This window comes from Leptodactylus fuscus, chromosome 9 (genome assembly GCF_031893055.1).
Source record: "Leptodactylus fuscus isolate aLepFus1 chromosome 9, aLepFus1.hap2, whole genome shotgun sequence".
Classification (NCBI taxonomy): Eukaryota; Metazoa; Chordata; class Amphibia; order Anura; family Leptodactylidae; genus Leptodactylus; species Leptodactylus fuscus.
In genome coordinates, this window is record NC_134273.1 from 50,283,720 (window position 1) to 50,301,548 (window position 17,829).

At 42.4% G+C, this 17,829-nt stretch overlaps 1 protein-coding gene and 1 long non-coding RNA gene across 3 annotated transcripts in view; both read left to right on the forward strand.

The window, feature by feature from the left end:
- UCHL5 (ubiquitin C-terminal hydrolase L5) overlaps positions 1–12,617 on the forward strand; it is a 37,048-nt gene extending 24,431 nt beyond the window's left edge. Inside the window, exons 8-11 of one of the 2 annotated variants that reach the window (XM_075286125.1) lie at positions 6,389–6,491; positions 9,540–9,650; positions 10,555–10,653; positions 11,307–12,609. In XM_075286125.1, coding sequence (XP_075142226.1) covers positions 6,389–6,491; positions 9,540–9,650; positions 10,555–10,653; positions 11,307–11,348 — 355 coding nt within the window. In that variant the 3' untranslated portion in view covers positions 11,349–12,609. Of the gene's footprint in view, positions 1–6,388; positions 6,492–9,539; positions 9,651–10,554; positions 10,654–11,306 lie in introns of both variants that reach the window. The other variant, XM_075286126.1, reaches the window with a different exon arrangement.
- LOC142218189 (uncharacterized) overlaps positions 1–17,829 on the forward strand; it is a 136,361-nt gene that overhangs the window by 110,134 nt on the left and 8,398 nt on the right. The gene's annotated exons all lie outside the window — the stretch shown is intronic.

The window sequence follows — 17,829 nt, forward strand, 5'->3', positions numbered from 1 at the left end:
GTAAATATAAGAAACTACTATATCTTAATAAAGATTGTTTCCTGTCCTACTTTAAACCACCACTTTTTTTTTTTTTTTTTATAAAGTCTTCGTGCTATTAATAAGTGAACCCAAATACCTTTAGCAGTGTTTTGAGCGATTTCTGTCATTCTCTGCATTTGTTTACTTGGTGTAGCTTCCTGCATCACGGTAGTTTTTGTAGGTTCCCTCTCACACCACCTCCTTGTCTCCCTAGCTATCCCGCCCACTACCCATCATGCTTACATGTCTTCCTGTCCAGATTTCCTTTTGAAGGGATGGCTAATCCTATTGCAGTGTCAAGGAAGGGGTGGATGGAGGGGGAAGTATTGATGACATTCCATTTCTGGGAATTGGGGAAATGGAACGTCATCGAATAATCAGAAACTGTGCCTGGGGTGGTCACATGAATTTGCTAAAGTATGTAATTTAGAAAGTAGGCTGGGGGAAGCTGTTTAGATTTGTGTGTGACTAATAGGTGAAGAAGGAGATCTATTTCCTTAATTGGATAAATTACAAAGCTAGATATATTTTCTTCATACTATTCATTTTTTAAATGTTATGAAATATTGGAGGAACATGGAGATTTAGGGCTAGTTCACACGTGAACTGCCCGTGCAGGTTTTGACACAGAGAGAGACGCAGCGATCCGCGTCTCTCTCTTGTCAAAACCCGCCCGCCGCGACCATCGCGGTCGCGGCTTTCACCTCCGCTGTCGGCTCAAATGAATGAGCCAACATGGAGGGTGCTGCAGCCGGGCGGAAGCCGTGCGGCGCAGCCCGCACGGCTTCCGCCTGAAGAAAGAGCATGTCGCTTCTTTTCTCCGCTAGCAGCAGCCCGCCGCTAGCGGAGAAAAGAAGCCCGGCGGTCTCCATAGACCACCATTATAAGGGGAGGTTTTGGACGCGAAATCCGCTGTCAAAAACCTCCCCTTATACTCACGTGTGAACTAGCCCTTAGAACACTGGGCAATCCCCAAACAGGCAGCCCTACAACAGTGCCCCAGTCCCGGTCAGAGTGTATATCAAGTGTTTTTGTATTATTTTTACATATTTATAAAAACCATAAGAAAAAAGGAAATGCGTATCCTTTCCCTACAGCATTGTCCTCTTTCCCATTACTTAGTTGAAGATATGTTGTGTGTTTTGTTTTTTTTGTTTTTTTATGTAAATTTTTTTTTTTCTGAAATAAAGGAAGATTTTCAATTTTGAGATTTTAAATTTAGGTCGTATAGACCTCGCAATTTTTTTTTTTTTTTTTTTAATGTTTCCTCCCCCTTCTACACTCTGATCTACAGTGTACAACCTCCTGTCCCTGCTGTTGTCTGTAACAGTAAGAAAGAACAGACCAAGCCCAGTGCTATATCAAAATGTTTAGGGCAATTATCTTAGGTAAGAGGTAAGCACTCTACACCAGGGGTAGGCAACCTTTTTTTGGTGGGTGTGCCAATTTAAATTAAAAAAAAATCAAAGATGAGGTCCTCGGAGTGCCGCGCAATAATTATAAAGCTGAGGACCCCTACATTAAAGTCATATAGCACAAACCGTAACATAGAGATGCTGTCATACTGTTCTCCCAGCCACATATGTTTACCGCTATTTGCCTGGATACACCTGTACTTTTCCATTAGAAGCAATATATCTACATATGTAATCCGCAATTAGTGATAATGTATGTGACTGGTACCCTGTTTCCCCGAAAATAAGACAGTGTCTTATATTAAATTCTCTTCCGAAATATATGACCTGTCTTATTTTCGGGGAATGTCTTATGGAGCGGCTGGAGCGGGGGACAATCGGCAGTCATGCTGGCGCTTCCTTAATGGAGTGCCGGCATGACTGCCGGTTGTAGGTGGTGCAAGAGGTGGTGGTGGGGGGGAGGTATGCTAGTTACCTTCCCCATCTTCATAGCAGCGCTGGTGCTGCTGTTGGTCACGGTGGTGAAAGTGGTTGGCGGGGCTTAGCAGAGATTAGCGAGGCTTCCGGCGGTTGTGCCGGAGAGCCTCACTTAGTGGGCATTGCAGCCGGCTGAACGCTGTGCTCCGTGTGCACAGGAAAGCTGGCGGCCTCCTCTGCTGTGATATCACTGTTCCGGCTGCTGTGGGATGAGCTGGGAGAGTGGACTCCCCGCAGCATACGATGCTTTCCCAGCTCATCTTACAGCAGCAGGAACAGTGGTATCACAGCAGAGGCAGCAGCCGGCATACCTGTGCACACGGAACATCTTGCACAGTGTTCTGCTGGCTGCAGTGTTTTTGGGGATGTCTTATTTTCGGGGGGTGCCTTATATTAGGCAATTTAACAAAACCTCCCCCCCATGCCTTACTTTTGGGGGATGTCTTATTTTCGGGGAAACAGGGTAGTAGAGTGAGGTAACCCCTGTAGGGGGTCAAACCCTACGTACCTGGATGCTGCATCTAGTCCCTGGACGTCAGTACCTTCACTTTTCTGTAAGTGAAACGCATATTAATTTCAGCCACATTTAATTCCTTGAGGTACGGTAACAGGAATTAATGGGTGTTACACTTACACCAAAGTGACCTGCACTGTTGCCTGGGGACTAGATTTGGCTATAGTTGCATCTGGGTACACAGTGTGTCACCCCCTGAAAAGAAACACCCTAAGGCTGAGGCCCCACATTGCAGAAACACAGCTTCTTTTGCTGTAGATTTTGTTGCGTGTTTTTGAGCCAAAACCAGGAGTGGATTGAGTAGAAGGGAGAAGTATAAGAACTTCTTGTATATTTCCCATTCCCTGTGTAGCCATTCTTGGCTTTTTCTCAAACAAACCACAGCAAAATCTGCAACAAAATAAGCTGCGTTTCCACAATGTGGGGCCTCAGCCCCATACTGCAGAAATGCAGCTTTTTTTGTTGTAGCTTTTGCTTTGTTTTTGTTTATTTTGGGGGGTTTTTGAGCTAAAGGTGATCCTAAATATTTCCCATTTTCTTTTGTAGCCATTCTTGGCTTTGGCTCAAAAACTTGCAGCAAAATCTGCAAGAAAACGCTCCCCATAGGGGAGCAGCACACGCCCAGTGACATACTGTCCCATACTGTAATTGATACGGGCAGAATGTCACTGGGAGGCAGGGACTCCTAGTATCATAGATGACTATACTGCTAGGAGTCCAGTACATTCAAGCCAGTAAATCAGGCTGACATACAGACCGGATTTCTCATGTGAAACACGGTTGTGTGCGGCTCACCTTAGGCCTCCCGTACAAAAACAGCACGGATGTGCTTTTCTCTAATACATTAAAAATGAATTGCATTGCGCTGCCTGCCATTTTCGACAGCCCCGCAGGCCTATACAAAATGGGTTGAGATAGAAACGCATTGGGATGTATCTGAGCTAACCAGAGTTTCTCTGTGGTCCCGTTCCTCTCCCCTTCCATCCATTCCCCTTTTGGGTCCTATATGCTTCACAAGGGCAATTTGGATTACCTGCTCTAAAATCTTTCCCCTGGCCTCCCAGTGTTCATCCATGATTTCCTTTTTGTACAACCCCCTCCTATCGGATGGATTTGCGTCAGCTTTGGTTCGACCATGGAGTAGGCTAGGCCTTTTCCGTGTCGCTGACTTAATAGAACCGCTGATGTTGGAGCTCAGGCCCTTTGAGTATTCTGTTTCAGAACTACATCTACCCGCCACTGAATGGTTGCATTACTAGCAGGTTGTCCATTTTGTTTTTACCCAGTAAGGTGTCCGCACCGACTGCCTTTGAAAAACTGTCGTGCGGGCACCTCTCCTGCTGGCCTTATCTCTGGTATTTATGGTATCCTCTCCTCCTCTGGACGGCAGGGCCTCATATTGCATAAATATATGGAAAAGTGGTCTGGGGCCTTGAAAAGGCAGATCTCCCCAACCAATGGCAAATTATCTGGTCCCGTGCAGCTAAATCATCCACCTGTGTTACGTTCCGGGAGACCCAGTACAATTATGCACTGGTACCATACCCCAGCCTTGCTCCACTCCTTTAACCCTAACATGTCTTCCCTGTGTTGGCGTTGCCGGGCAGGAGTGGGTACTCTGTATCATATTTTTTGGGACTGTCCAGGCATCCGCCCTTTTTTGCTGTAGGTCAAGTCCCTTACAGACGCTCTATTTATCCAAGGTGTCCCTTTAGACCGACTCATCTATCTCCTCAATCTCCCCCCTGCTCATCTGGGTAAACATACCTCTAAATTGTTTCTAGATCTCTGTACCGCAGCCAAAACGCTCATTGCTCTCCGATGGAAGAGTGCCTCTCCTCCCTCTGGCTCTGATCTTGTAGCCCGAGTTAAGGATGTCCGTAGCATGGAGAACTTGACGGCCACACTTTACCATACTGTTGAGGCGTTGCAGACTATATGGTCATCTTGGATCGCATACTGTATTTTGAATGGTGTCTGACTCCTTCCCTTCCTCCCCCACCCCCTCATTTCCACTCTCAGGTTTTTGTGATGTGTATACATTCCCAGTCTACTTGATGGTATTTGCATTGCTTCACGTTCATGTTTTATAGGTTTTCAACTCTTTTGTTATATTGTATTTTATAAAAATCCTTTCAATAAAAATTACAGTAAAAAAAAAAAAAAAAAAAAAAAAAAATTGACAGCGCTCCATAATTTGCAGCTCTTCAATTTTGGCCCAGACACACAGCCGTAAAAACAACGGCCGTGTGTACGAGACCATTAAATATAATAGTCCACAATATTATCCCTAATTTTGGATAAAATGTATGGCCAAGTGCATTACAATTTAGTAACTCCATGTGCCTCATAGTGATAGCAGTTAACCCCATCATGTCCCTCACATTAACCCTTGTGTGCCTCACATAAGGGTTACTGATATGTGAGAGACATGGAAGTAACGATTAAGTAACTTCATTATTAGTCCCTCCATATATCCCACATATTAGTAACCCTTATATGAAGCACAATGGGGTTAATTGCTATTAATGTGAGGCCCATGGAGTCACTAAAACTAAATTAATAACCCCAAATGCCTGATATTAATAGACAGAGCAATACAGCATCTACCTTGCAGCTCCCCTCTCCTTCTCCTGTGTGCAGGATACAGACGGCAGGGTCCTCGCTGTATAGTGTTAGCTCCGCCTCCTGGGCTGTCCTCTCTTCTCAGCCAGAGAAGGGGGAGCGTCCTGAGAGCAGTGAAGGGACGCTGCCTCACAACTCCTGCAGGTCTTGTTGTGCCAGCGAGATGTGGCATGCGTGCCAGGGGTTGCCGACCCCCTGCTCTACACCAATAAAATGGTGGGAACTTTTTTATTGGACTATATACAAAGTTGCTTAACTCCTTCCCACCACAGCATTTTTTTTTTTGGTTTCTCACATATTTCACTGGGGGACACGGCACCATGGGTATAGACCTGGCCGCTATGAGGCGGACACTATGATAACGAAGGTGGTCAACTCTACCTACTCAGTCTATACCCTCTCACAGACAGTGTACTAAGCCAGTTTTAAACCTAGTGCTACCTAGTCGTAGGAGGCAGCCATGCTTTCACTTGGGTCTTTCTGTCTTACATCGTTTTTCTTTTTCTTTCAGGTGCAAGGGGAAGGGGGGTATTCAGCGTATATGCCACACTAGTCACACCCCCTGCGGGCACAGCTCTCTGTAATAGAGCATCTGTCCGGTTCCCATCCTCTGCTTGCTGCATCGACGGCTAGATATTTTGGTGACTCCCCCACTACCACATGTGAGATTCCACCGAAGGGGTGACCCTGGGGCACCCTGTCTTCTTCCCCCAGCTCTATAGACAGTTCGTGGAGTTTTCCTTTGCGGACTTTCTATTACAATCATGTCTATGGAGAAACCCCCCTCGTTTCCATAAATATAATTGACATGCTTCGATTTCCAAAACCACGCCGGATTTGGAAATCGCAACGTGTGACCAGTGATTGTGATATTTCATGGCCTGTGACTTGGAAGTAGTGTTCACTGGAGCACCGCTGTATGGGATGACCTATTCTCATCATAGTCTCCAAAAGCCATTTTTATGTTTTGGAAAAAATTGGGCCATGTAATAGGACAATTATTCCAGGAACACCAGCGTCCAAGTGGCTGAAGAATAACTGAGTGAAGTTATTGGAATAGTCTAAACCTTAATACCATTGAAATACTGTGACAGGATCTTATCACCTCAACATGCCATGTCCAAAAGTAGTACTTGTGGCTGATTCATCCCACTGAGCAATATATGGGGTGTAATATCTCTGGCTTGTGAGCCAAAATTAGAAAATGAAACATGAAGTCTGATTTCACTGTAAATTTTGACAATTCGTTGCTGAATGCTGGCGCTTTATTTCGTAACTTGTGGCTGTAAGAATCTACTTGTTATTGACAATGGAATTTTTTTCTCTTTGTATACAGGTATTGTGAAGGGGAGATAAGATTCAATTTGATGGCCATTGTTTCAGACAGAAAGAAAATTTATGAAAAGAAAATGTATGAATTACAGAAACAACTTTCAGAGGTCTGTACAGACTGTGCTTTTACAGCTTTTGATATTACAAAATCAAGCACCCCTATCCATATGCCCTATTAAAACATACAGTGCTTTTCAAGAGCTGCTATTGCTCTGGAAAATTTTACATAACTGTGTATTAGGTTTATTTAAATGGAAGCCTTGTTATGACTTTTTTTTTTTTTTTTTTTTTTTTTTTGCCCTCCCCCTGCATTTTTGTGTAGCATATATTGGGGATTACAGCAGCCAAGCATACCAGCAATCAGTAGTCTACATAGATAATCCCTCCAAAAGAGAATCTATCCTCAGACAGGCCTCTTTGATTGGAGGGTTTTCTTTGTATACTTCTAGTAGATGAGAAACTGTATTCAGCATGCTGTCTGCTTTCTAGCGTTAAAATACAGCACATCGATGAGGAAATGAAAGGTATTTAAAGGCCTTTCATCACCTTCACCAATTCAAGTCCTTAGCATCTGTCAATAGGTGCCACTACACTGATAGCAGTATATTAGGAATTTTCTCTGTAGCCCTCACCATTTTTAAGCAACAAGCACAGTTAGTTTTGGAGCCTGATGTGTTATTTAAGCTCTGTAATGTCAGAGGTGCAGTGTCAGGCAGGGGTGTGTGACTTAAAGCTCCAATCAGAGGAAGTCCGTGTCGGACCTCAGAATCGCATCCCTTGCCTGCTGCTGCTTGACACCAGCCTTCTGACAGTACTGAGCCTAAATAGCATGTTAGACACGATCACTAACAGCACTGATTGCTTGGGAACCATGAGGACAAGAGAAATTCCAACTGTGCCTGAATGAGTGGAACAGCACCTCTTAATTGATGTAAAGAACTGGACTTGTTGGAGCTGGTGAAGGCTGAGTTTTCTGGTCAGGAATCTGCCTCAAAATCAACCTCCAAAAAAAGCCTCCCAATAGAACTCTATTGGGAGGCTGATTTTTAGGCGGATTCCTGACCAGAAAACTGTGTGTGCTCAGGCTAAAGGTCCTCCTTGAAGTTGAATTCTTATGAAACTGAACAGCATTAACCCCTTTGTGGCATGCGCTGTACTACAGCAGATGTAAGTGGTTTAAATGTGGTGCCTCTGCTTTTTTCACATAGTAGAGACCCAGCGACTGTCATGATCAAAGATGTCTCTGATCATGGGCAGTTAACCACTCAGAAGCTAGTTAGAAGCAACCATAGCACCTGGCTGTTTACTTTTGCTTTCTATTTAATGATCCGCAACTAAACACATCTCCTGTATGGAGATTAGTGGATTTGGTAGATTGCCATGGCAGCCGGCAGCCTTCTGAAGGCCATAGTAATACAACTATTGAGGCCTGCCTATGATAGACTTAAGTAGGTACATGGGGATTTTACCCTAAACTGCAGTACAGTAGCATATTAGTCTATGGTACAAGCGGTCTCTATATATTGCAGGTTTAAGTCCCTTGCGGAAGGTACAAAAAAAAGTAAGTTTAAAAAAAAAAATTAAGAAAAATGTAAAAAAAATATATAAAAGTTCAAATATCCCCCCCCTAGATTCCCCTAGGTAATATGTAAATATAAACAAAACAAATTAAAAAAAAACATGAACATAAAATACATTAGGCATCCTTAAGTCCAAAAATACCCAAATAATAAAATTAAGTATTCCATGAAAGCCATAGTAGATAAAGAAAACAAAATAATAGAATCAACATTTTCCCCCCACTTCATCCTCCCAAAAAAATTGAATGAGAAGTGATGGAAACTTCATACAAATTGTACAAATCATACAAAATGGTATCAATTAAAGACTAAATATTGCCCCACAAAAAAGACTCCCTGCATAGCACTTTACACTGAACTATAAATTACTGGTGTCACAATATGGCAACTTATTTTTTTTATCATATTTTCAAATTGTACACGTCTGTCCAATCTGCAGAATAAAGCTAACACATGGTGAACATTATAAGAGTTATACCTGTAAGAAAATGGCATAGTTGTGTAAAGTTTGTTTTTCATGAATTTCCACCCCACCAAGTTCAGAATTTTCGTTTCAGCTTCCCAGTTTATTGTACAGAATATTAAATGGTGCTACTGTGAAGTGCAATTGATCCTGCAAAAAATATGCAGTCATAAGAAGGAAGAATTAACAAAAAAGTTATGGCTTTTGGAAGGCGGGAATAAAAAAATAAAAAAATGAGAATATAGAGAATTTTTAACTTCTCGAAGGGTTAGATTCTCCAGAATCTCAGTATTCACTTCCAGTCCAGAAAGTTGATTAACATGAAAGCAAGGGACAAATATAGCTTGATTGTAATCATAGAGCCATTTTACCAGACAATGTTCCAGCTACAACATACGGTCTTTGTATTAGGGAGCCTTCACACGGAGTTTATGCTCGCTCATTCTGACCGTAAAACTCATTCAGAGTGAGCGGCGTAAAAAACAGATCCCATTGACTTGAATGGGTGCCGGCATACGCGCGTATCACATTGAAATCAATGGCTTCTTTACCAATTGCTTTCAATGTGATACTCGCGTATGACTGCACCCATTCAAGTCAATGGGATCTGTTTTTTACGCCGCTCACTCTGAACGAGTTTTACGTTCAGAATGAGTGAGCGTAAACTCCGTGTGAAGGCCCCCTTAGATTTACCAGCCTAAATGTGTCTCTGCCAAGTGTTACCCTGTACATTCTTGAATTGTTACTATGCTGTGTCCCTGGAGCGTTCGACTGTAGATATGTTTTGTAAAAAAAAAAAAAAACCTAATCATTGTGGGAACTCTCATTGGAGCTACTACATGCTGGAATATTCAGTTCTTTGTTGATGGGTTTTTTTGGAAGTTTTTTCAAATTAACTGTGGGTTTTTTGGTAATTTCCTAAGGTTTTTAGCTTTTCCCTATTTTTACAACATGATTCAGTTTAATTCTGTATATGTACACTATGTACATCTAATACTGCATGTTTGATCAGTATATGATAGGCTGAATGAATCATTTTCTTAATTGTATTGTTAATGTTGTGTTTTTTTGTTTTTTGTGTTACCCTCCCCTTCCTTCCTTTCCTTTCACAGGTTGAACCTATGGAAACTGATCACAACAGTCTTGTAAACTCAATTCAATCTGAGATCGCTAAATACCAACTCCTGCTTGAGGAAGAACAACAGAAGACTAAAAGATACAAGGTTATATTTAATTGTGTTTTAGTGTGTATATTGTTTTGGACAGGAATAACTTGGTTAACTTTCTCACTACATGTTTTCTGCAGTTCCAGAAAGTGGTCACTGCAGCTCTGCTTTTATTAAAGAGAATATACTATTCTACTGTTAAGCAACTGCAATTGTATTGACAATACTAGAAGAGATTTATCAATCCCTCTGTCGGTTTTCTAGCATAGAGGGATGGTATTATGGTGCAAGGCCATTTCTTGTGTGCCACAACGCCCGTGCCGAACCTTGCTCAAATGTGTGCAGAATGGGATGGGCTAGAAATGCCTCGGCCCAACATATATTACAACAACTACCAGAAAACTGGTACGAGTTATAATAAACTCTACATCAGCTCGTAAATGGCATGCACCAATCTTAATAAATCTGCCCCACTGTTTATTTGTGAAGACATTTTGGCTGGTTGAAAAGACCTGGACTAGCTGTTTGTTGCTTTGTGTCTGTATCAAGAGAGGTGGGGGTGGTTGGAGGGAATTGGTAGTGGGGCCCCCCGGGGGAGTTTGTATGTGTAGCACTGGAGGGGGACGTTGTTGGGTGTCTTGGACGGGCCCGGCTGCATGGATGGGAGTGGCAGCCTTGGGTGTGGCATGGTAAGGAAACGGGCTCAGTGCTGCCACGCATGTGGGGGCGAGGAGGACGGCTGAGCAGGGAAGGGTGGGGCCGCGTAGGCGGTGAGTCGCGCAGGGAGTGCGGGTGCCGCAAACAAAGTTGTGGGTGGTGCTAGTAGTCTATAATTGTTTCAAGAGTACAGTTTATTTCCTTTGAAAATTGTGCTACTAATAAGTTACTAATCTTTGTTATATATACTTATTATGCTATATGTTACACTTTTTTTTTATCAAGTCTGTTTTTTTTAAACCAGATTGAAAATATCAGAAGGAAGCACAACTATCTTCCATTCATCATGGAATTGTTAAAAACATTAGCAGAACATCAGCAGTTAATACCTCTTGTAGAAAAGGTAAGTACTGTAATTGTATCACAGCATTATCTTAGCTATGATTATGTATACAATAGAATAATCTTCTTGTATGTACATCAAAACACTTTTTATAAGGTATAATAGACCAACATTTTCAAAAGTCTCTTTTTGTCATGTTTTTGGGCCAGATGCAAGTTTACATTAGATATTTGGAATTGTTAAATGCAGCTGTACAGTAGAATACAATCTTCAAAGAATCAGGCCAGGGGCGTAACTTGGAAAGATAGGAGAGCATAGCAAGCTTTTGACTGATGTTTTGTTTGAAGTTGGCAAAAGCTCTGCTGGGCCGGCATTATGTGCTTAGTAAGTGACAGACAAGGCAAGGATTTCCTTTTGTTGATGTCATGGTGTTTGTTTTCTTTTTGTATACTCCCAATCCTAACAACAATAATATTAAAAAAATAATGATTACCTACTGTCAGTTAACACCTATCTGTTGCTGCATAGCCTGATTTTGATGAAACACACACACCCCTTTGTACTCAGGATTGCCTTTGCTGGGGTCAATCTCACAACTCTTTGCTCTAATAATCACCCCTTCTATCTTGCCCCACTCTCCCATTGCTTGAGTGAAATTGTCACACGACGTTGTTCAAACATGTTAAAGAATATATATATTTTCTTTGTTATAGGCCAAAGAAAAGCAGACAAGAAGAGTACAAGAAGCAAAATAATCAATTTTACTCACATAATATAGCAGCTAAAAAAAAGAAAAATGAAATGTCATATCTTTTGTTATCATAGGACGTTGAGAAACAATAGCCACCAAGAAATTTCATGTACTATATACACACTTTGCTAAATTTGCATTTGTCTTGTATGTAAATTCTGTTTTAAATTCCACATGCCGGTGCATAGTTACTATAAAAGCTCTAGATGATATTCTTTAATATATAAAAATCTACAGTATGATTAAAATGGGAGACCAATCAGCAATTGCCATTTGTGCATTTTTTTTTATAGGGGTTCTATGGGCTATAAACATTGTTGAAATAACCCAAGGATAGGTCAATATCTACTTAGTGGAAGTCTAACACCCAGCATAGTCGTTGATCAGCTGTTCACAGCAACTAATACACAGAGAAAAGAGCAGGAAGCAGACAGTTGTTTTCTCTGTTTAGCAGCTGATTAGAGTCTTCGTGGCCTAGCTTCCTTTCAAGTGTGTGAGGGTTGATTTGCAGTAAACTAGTCTCGCCAATAGAGAAAGGAGCTGTCTGCTTCGTGATCCATTCTCTGTTTATCAGCTGCTGGTCAATGGAGTAGTCAGACCGCCACCAATCTGAGATTGAGCTATACTTGAGGTAGGTCATTAATATTTTTAGTCTAGAAAAGTCTTTTAGATACAGTACTTTTAGTACAGTGGAAGCAGATTTGTTAAGTTCAAATTTATGCATACAGACCTGAGCTATTGTGTTGTGTGCTGTTTATCCTTTTACATGTGTTGAAAATGTGAGCCCCATTTTCACCCATTTTCATAATTGTGCACCTGTTTAATGAAAGTCTATGATCTTCAGCTTTCTATCCTTCTAAAAAATTCCATTTTTAAATATTTCATGCATAGACCCATCCTACATTCAGAGCATTCATGGTTAAATCAGTGCTGTATTGGCATATATAACACAGAAAATAATAATAATAAAAAAACCACATGTAGTGGCTATCCTTTGTGTCTTCGAAAGTTATGCATAAGATCATTGTGTGGTGAAGACCATACATTCAAGTAAATGCTTTTTGGATAAATCACCAGTATCAAATATCTTCAGATCCTGGGCAACCCATTTTAAGTAAGCTATGTGGATTAATCTGCTGTTTATTTTCAGTTACTTCACATTTAGGCCACCTACACACACATTTTTTTTTCCCCTGGTGTTAAAACATGAAAAAATGCTAGGCACTGAGGGGTGTTTGGGTTTTTATTGGTCCTAAACATATTGAGTGATATTTTTTTTATTTACTGCCATTTTGTAGTTTTTGAAGTGTCTCCATGGAATTCTTCTTTTGAAGTTGTAAATAGAAACCTATAGTGAACCTTTTCTGGTATTGTCCGCTATCTGTATCATGCTGTGTTTGGATGAGCATCTGATCTGTGGAGGTTTGACCACTAATTGCAAAAATTGGGATTCCTTGTACTTCCATCTGAATGGAACAGCACTTGCTCAGGCAAGCTGCAGCTGTATTTGTTCTGAGGAAAGGGTTTTGGGGTCCATTCATACTGAGGAAAATGGTGCTGAAAAAAAGCCTCCCATTGATTTCAATGGGTTCTGCTAGCTTTTTTTTTTTTCCCACTAACAAAATTTTCCACTACTGGAAAAAAAAGGCTAGCGGCACCCATTAAAAATCAATGGGAGGCTTTTTTTTCAGCGTTGAAAATTCTGTGTGAATGGATCCTTACTATTCACTGTGTCATTTTGGGATACATAATATACACTCACCGGCCACTTTATTAGGTACACCTGTCCAACTGCTCGTTAACACTTAATTTCTAATCAGCCAATCACATGGCGGCAACTCAGTGCATTTAGGCATGTAGACATGGTCAAGACAATCTCCTGCAGTTCAAACCGAGCATCATTATGGGGAAGAAAGGTGATTTGAGTGCCTTTGAACGTGGCATGGTTGTTGGTGCCAGAAGGGCTGGTCTGAGTATTTCAGAAACTGCTGATCTACTGGGATGTTCACGCACAACCATCTCTAGGGTTTACAGAGAATGTTCCGAAAAAGAAAAAACATCCAGTGAGCGGCAGTTCTGTGGGCGGAAATGCGTTGTTGATGCCAGAGGTCAGAGGAGAATGGCCAGACTGGTTTGAGCTGATAGAAAGGCAACAGTGACTCAAATAGCCACCCGTTACAACCAAGGTAGCCAGAAGAGCATCTCTGAACGCACAGTACGTCGAACTTTGAGGCAGATGGGCTACAGCGGCAGAAGACCACACCGGGTGCCACTCCTTTCAGCTAAGAACAGGAAACTGAGGCTACAATTTGCACAAGCTCATCGAAATTGGACAATTGAAGATTGGAAAAACGTTGCCTGGTCTGATGAGTCTCGATTTCTGCTGCGACATTCGGATGGTAGGGTCAGAATTTGGCGTCAACAACATGAAAGCATGGATCCATCCTGCCTTGTATCAACGGTTCAGGCTGGTGGTGGTGGTGTCATGGTGTGGGGAATATTTTCTTGGCACTCTTTGAGCCCCTTGGTACCAATTGAGCATCGTTGCAACGCCAAAGCCTACCTGAGTATTGTTGCTGACCATGTCCATCCCTTTATGACCACAATGTACCCAACATCTGATGGCTACTTTCAGCAGGATAATGCGCCATGTCATAAAGCTGGAATCATCTCAGACTGGTTTCTTGAACATGACAATGAGTTCACTGTACTCCAATGGCCTCCACAGTCACCAGATCTCAATCCAATAGAGCATCTTTGGGATGTGGTGGAACGGGAGATTCGCATCATGGATGTGCAGCCGACAAATCTGCGGCAACTGTGTGATGCCATCATGTCAATATGGACCAAAATCTCTGAGGAATGCTTCCAGCACCTTGTTGAATCTATGCCACGAAGAATTGAGGCAGTTCTGAAGGCAAAAGGGGGTCCAACCAGTTACTAGCATGGTGTACCTAATAAAGTGGCCGGTGAGTGTAATTTATTTACATGAAGGAGGCAGTGCTGCTGTGGAAGAAGAAGAAAAGAAGTAAAAAAAAAAAAAAAAAGCCCCAATTAATTTGGCCATTTACTGTGCAATAAGCAAAAGGTGCGACCAACGCACTAAGTGAAAAGGTAAGAAATGAATAGGAAAAATAAGTAGATGATGATAGAGTAGATTCTCATTATCTTGCCTCATCATTAGAGATGAGCGAACACTATTCGAAACAGCCGTTTTGAATAGCATGCTCCCATAGAAATGAATGGATGTGGGGGGGGGGGGGTTAAGCGGCTGGCCGCCGGCAAAGTCGACGTGGCGGCCGCTTACATTCATTTCTATGGGAGCATGCTATTCGAAACGGCTGTTTCGAATAGTGTTCGCTGATCTCTACTCATAATCTTGATGACTATCATGTCAAATTGTTCCTGTTCTGGGTCCATTAAAAATGCTGTGTCTCTCCCCAGTCTTCTTGATTTAACCCTTTCAGGACCAAGTGTCATTGATGCCCCAATGCTCAGGCCAAACTTAGCACTTTGGTACACATTGCTTTACACCATAATATGTTTTTAATGGCTTTGCATCTCAACTATTTTTACCATGTTTTTTTCAGGACAAATAAAGCTTAATATAAGTAGTATTTTTTTTTATTTTTTTTTTAAACTGGTTTTATTGAAGGAGTTGCAACAAAATAAACAGGGTAATCAAGAACATGTACAGAACAGCAAAAAGAATAAAACATAGCAAAAAAACACCGATAAACATCCCCACCACCCCGAGCAGAGAGGAATGCAAAAAACGGAAGAGCACAACAGTGTCGGCAAATACACAATTACACCCATAGGTAAGGGGCAACAGATCCACCCGGAAGACGTCTCGTCTCAGGATACGTAAGTGCCCAATGCTGAGCGCGTGGAGGGAAGCATAATATTGGGTGGTGGGGGAAGCACACCATGCTCCCCAGACCTTAGTAAATTTCTGAGGGCAGCCCCTGCCTTTGTAAATAATTTGGTTGAAAGAGAGGATAAAATTAACCAGTTTGTGCCATTGAGACACTAACTGAGACCGAGGGGCCATCCACCTGAGGGCAATAGCCTTCCTGGCATAGAATAAACTTTCTCAGAGAAATATCCAGACATGATTGTGCCAGGACTCATCATCCAGAACGACAAACAAGCAAGTTTCAGGAGAAAATGGGACAGGATCGCCCAGGACGTCTGCCAGGAGATCCATCACCCCCCTCCAATAAGCCCGTACAATCGGACACTTCCATATCATATGCCAGAAGTCTGCACGAGGATGCGGGCACCTGAGGTAATTCGAGGCAGGCAAATTACCAATCTTGTGGAGGCGAGCCGGAGTCAGGTAACATTGTTGCAAGGTAAACAATTGTATCAACTTATTATTGGCTGAGGGAGAAATGTAAAGAGGAGACTTCAAAATATCCTGAAACGTTTCATCCGTCAGCTCTGGGATATTGGTGCATCAGGGCCGGGGTTCTCAACCAAGGACACTTTAGCATAGATCAGATATTCGTAAAGAGCGGAAATTAGACCCTGTGGACCCTGAGAACGTAGCACACCAATGAACAGGTATTCAGAAATGGCACCCGGCTGGATAGGAAACAGAGAGGAGAGAGCATGTACATATAGGTCTGAAAGATAGAGTACACCATACCGGGACCAAGACCGGGCATCAGGTAACCCATAAAGGTCAGGCAGACCAGGATTATCCCACAGGGGGGTTTCCTCAGGGGTGTCAGAATAGGAAGACACTTTCCGGGCCTGCTTCCAAACCTGTGCCGCCAGAGTGTGAAGAGGCAAAAGTTTGCCCCTAAATAGTTGGGGGTTTTCTAACACCAGCCACAGGGTACGCAAGTCCAGGTGATGGGCCTCTGGGCCCCGGAGCTGCTTCGGGGAGAGCCAAGGCCAAACAAAGCGGAGCTGACCAGCTAGGTAGTAAAGGAACTGGTCGGGGAGAGATGCAGCCCCCCCCAGCTGCTTTGGTCTCTGAAGAGCGGATAGTCTCAACTTAGGTCTAGAGTGGCCCCACACAAAAGAGTTAATGAAGGAATCCAACTGTTTAAAGAAGCGAAGGGGCGTGGGCACGGCCGAGTGGCTTAAGACATATAGGCACTTGGGTAGGACAATCATTTTGATGAGGTTAATCTGACTCGCCACAGATAGGGGCAATACAGCCCAGGTTTGAAATTTAGACCTAAAGTGGGAGAGGAGAGGGAATATATTCAAGTCAAGGAACCGCTTATGGTCCCTGTGGAGTATGATACCGAGATATTTATAAGCCAAAACTATCTGCAGCCCACACATCATTTCCCCCTCCACCGCTGCTGAAGCATGACCGATATGCATATAGGAAGATTTAGCCCAGTTAGTGCGCAGGCCTGAATAATTACCAAATACATCTATCAGCTCCATAGCGCGGGGCAGCGACACAGAAGGATCAAACAGGAAGAGGAGGAGGTCGTTGGCATAAAGCGCGACTCTCTCCTCCGGGAGCCAACAAATATGCCCCAGTAGATAGGGTCCTGTTGAAGAAGCATGGCCAAGGGTTCCATGGCTAAGGCAAACAGCAGCGGTGAAAGTGGACAGCCCTGCTGCGTGTCTCTGCCCAGCGAGAAGTACAAAGACAGCGAGCCATTAATGGACAACGCCGCTCTAGGAGATTGGTACAGAAGTGACACCCAAGTAATAAAACCCTCCCCAAATCCAAATTTACGTATTGTAAAAGGAAGGGCCACTCGACTGAATCAAAGGCTTTGGTTGCGTCTAAAGAGGCTGTTGCCCAGTCAACAGAAGAGACGGACCCAATCTGAGCCACCACCTGGACGCGTCTAAGATTATCGGACGTAGATTTACCTGGCATGAAACCTGTTTGGTCTGAGTGAACTAGGTCCAGGATCAATATAAGTAGTATTTAACTAAATTAGAAAAAAAAATTTCACTAGAGGTTATAAAATGTGAAAAATTACATTTTACTTTTGACCTAAAGCTAAATAGTTTTTATATATACTATTGCATATAAACATATTAAAATTAGATTCTCTAATTGTTCTGATAACAGGGGCTACACATTTAGTTTTCAACAAACATCTTGTCCATTTGTAAATTACGCTAGGTTCACACCTGCGTTCTACTCGCCGTTCTTCTGTGCTTTCCGTCATCGCTGCTGTTAACCCTTTAAAAACTGCGGTTAAACGTGACCGCAGCGTGTAAACTGTGCAGGCAACATGGGCGCTGCTATTTTCCGCCATTCGCCGCCCTGTCGACTTTCTAACGGTATATAAAACCGCATGTGCCCCAGGTGGTGAAAAGTCCTCTTTAACGATGGTATCTTAAAAATAGTAAAAACAAATGTAAAAAAAACATGGTGCCTTCAAATTTTTAGTTCATTTATTACATTTTAATATGTTTAGCATATTTGTGGCTTTATGCAAATTTATAATACCAGGTATAATATGTGTTGTTTTTTTGTTTTGTTTTTACCAGAA